Source organism: Olea europaea, unplaced genomic scaffold, assembly GCF_002742605.1.
Source record: "Olea europaea var. sylvestris unplaced genomic scaffold, O_europaea_v1 scaffold2433, whole genome shotgun sequence".
Lineage (NCBI taxonomy): Eukaryota > Viridiplantae > Streptophyta > Magnoliopsida > Lamiales > Oleaceae > Olea > Olea europaea.
In genome coordinates, this window is record NW_019242517.1 from 1 (window position 1) to 1398 (window position 1398).

The 1398-nt window shown below is 44.8% G+C and overlaps 1 protein-coding gene across 1 annotated transcript; it reads right to left on the minus strand.

The window, feature by feature from the left end:
• Nucleotides 1-99: 99 nt before the first annotated feature.
• Nucleotides 100-1300, minus strand: LOC111382090 (pentatricopeptide repeat-containing protein At4g38150-like). The gene has a single exon (XM_023005962.1). It carries the CDS (start codon nt 1160-1162, stop codon nt 224-226), a length of 939 nt encoding a protein of 312 aa, XP_022861730.1. The 5' UTR covers nt 1163-1300; the 3' UTR covers nt 100-223.
• Between the last annotated feature and the right edge of the window lie 98 nt (nt 1301-1398).

Sequence of the window (1398 nt, forward strand, 5' to 3'; positions counted from 1 at the left end):
GATCTATTTATTTCCGTCCCTTGATTGATATTTTTACTTAACCTCGATTAAATTCAAATGATGCTTGTATGTGGTATATGAGATGTTTGGTAAAGATGATTGAACGAAAATATGTCCTTGAATTGTGTCCCGTGCAGCACGATAAACGACCCTAATGGGGAGATAGAAGTAACTTTGTGTTTAAAACTTGGAAAATCGAGTACATTTTCAACAAGACATTTCTCTACTTCCCATAGAAAACACTCATCACAGTCCTATAAACAGTACCTCTCTTATTCTTCAAAGCTTCTCTAACCTTGCTCTCCTCCGGCACAATCCCTTTTTCCTTGAGCATTTCCAGCATCTCCGTTCCTTCCTTCTCCAGCCCAACCTTCACCAATCCCTCAAAACTCGCAACACAGACAACAGCATTCGGCCGCATTCCCCGCCCCACCATTTCTCCGAAGTATTTCTTTGCCTCCTTCACCATCTGCACCTCCCCACTTTCCGCCAGCCCTCGTATTAGCACCCTATAAGTATACGCATTAGGCAGCACCCCACTGGCCAGCATCCTCATGTACACTTTGTGGGCTTCCTTGGGTTGGTTCGCTTGCATATACGCCTCTATAACCGCCGTGTGCGCTACCACATCGGGCATTTTGCCTTTGTCCTTGATCTGCGAAAAGAGTTCTAATGCCTCGTGGGTCAACCCCTCTTGGGACAATCCGTCGAACATCTTGACTGCACTGTTCATGAGGCCGTCTTCTCTTAATTTTGCGAAAACTTCTTGGAGGTTTTTCGGATCATCCGGTTCTTCTATGATGGGTTTTTTGTTAAACGGGTCGTACGGTGGGGGGAGCTTGGGTTTATCTATTTGTTTTGCCTCAGTTTTCCGAGTCGAGCTTCCGGACTCGGAATCCGACTCTGAATCCGATGGGAGGGAGAAATTTACCAATTTGGGATTACGTTTAAAGGGAGTAGGCGTCTCGGCAGGGGTGCAAAATGGCCGTGTATGAAAGAGTGGAGGGAAAACTGATTCGTGAATTTTGGAAGGAGTGACGGGGTAGAGAAGCAATGGTGATAGGGTGGAGGAACGGAAAAACAGGCGACTGAAGAGCTGAAAAGACGAAGACTTTGATTTGGAGAAGAAGTAGGAACGAAGAGTAACAGCAGTTTGCGCCATTGTCACGTCGAAAAGTTGCAGAGCAGCCGCAGCTTGTACGTGTACTGTGTGTTTCTATTTCGCCGGAGCGAAATGTCTAGAAGACTACAAAACGACACACACTTGTCAAAGTTTTTCGGCTTAATAGCTTGTTTGGGAGCAATTTGTTGCTGCAAAAAATTGATTTTTTGATCGTTATTTTACTATTTCAGTCGTCATATTTGACTCTTCTCTCATAGGTGGATCCTACTTTTTTT

Bases quoted from the DNA above. Each gene is read 5' to 3' on its own strand.
- LOC111382090 (XM_023005962.1), bottom strand. From the start codon at position 1,162: ATGGCGCAAACTGCTGTTACTCTTCGTTCCTACTTCTTCTCCAAATCA.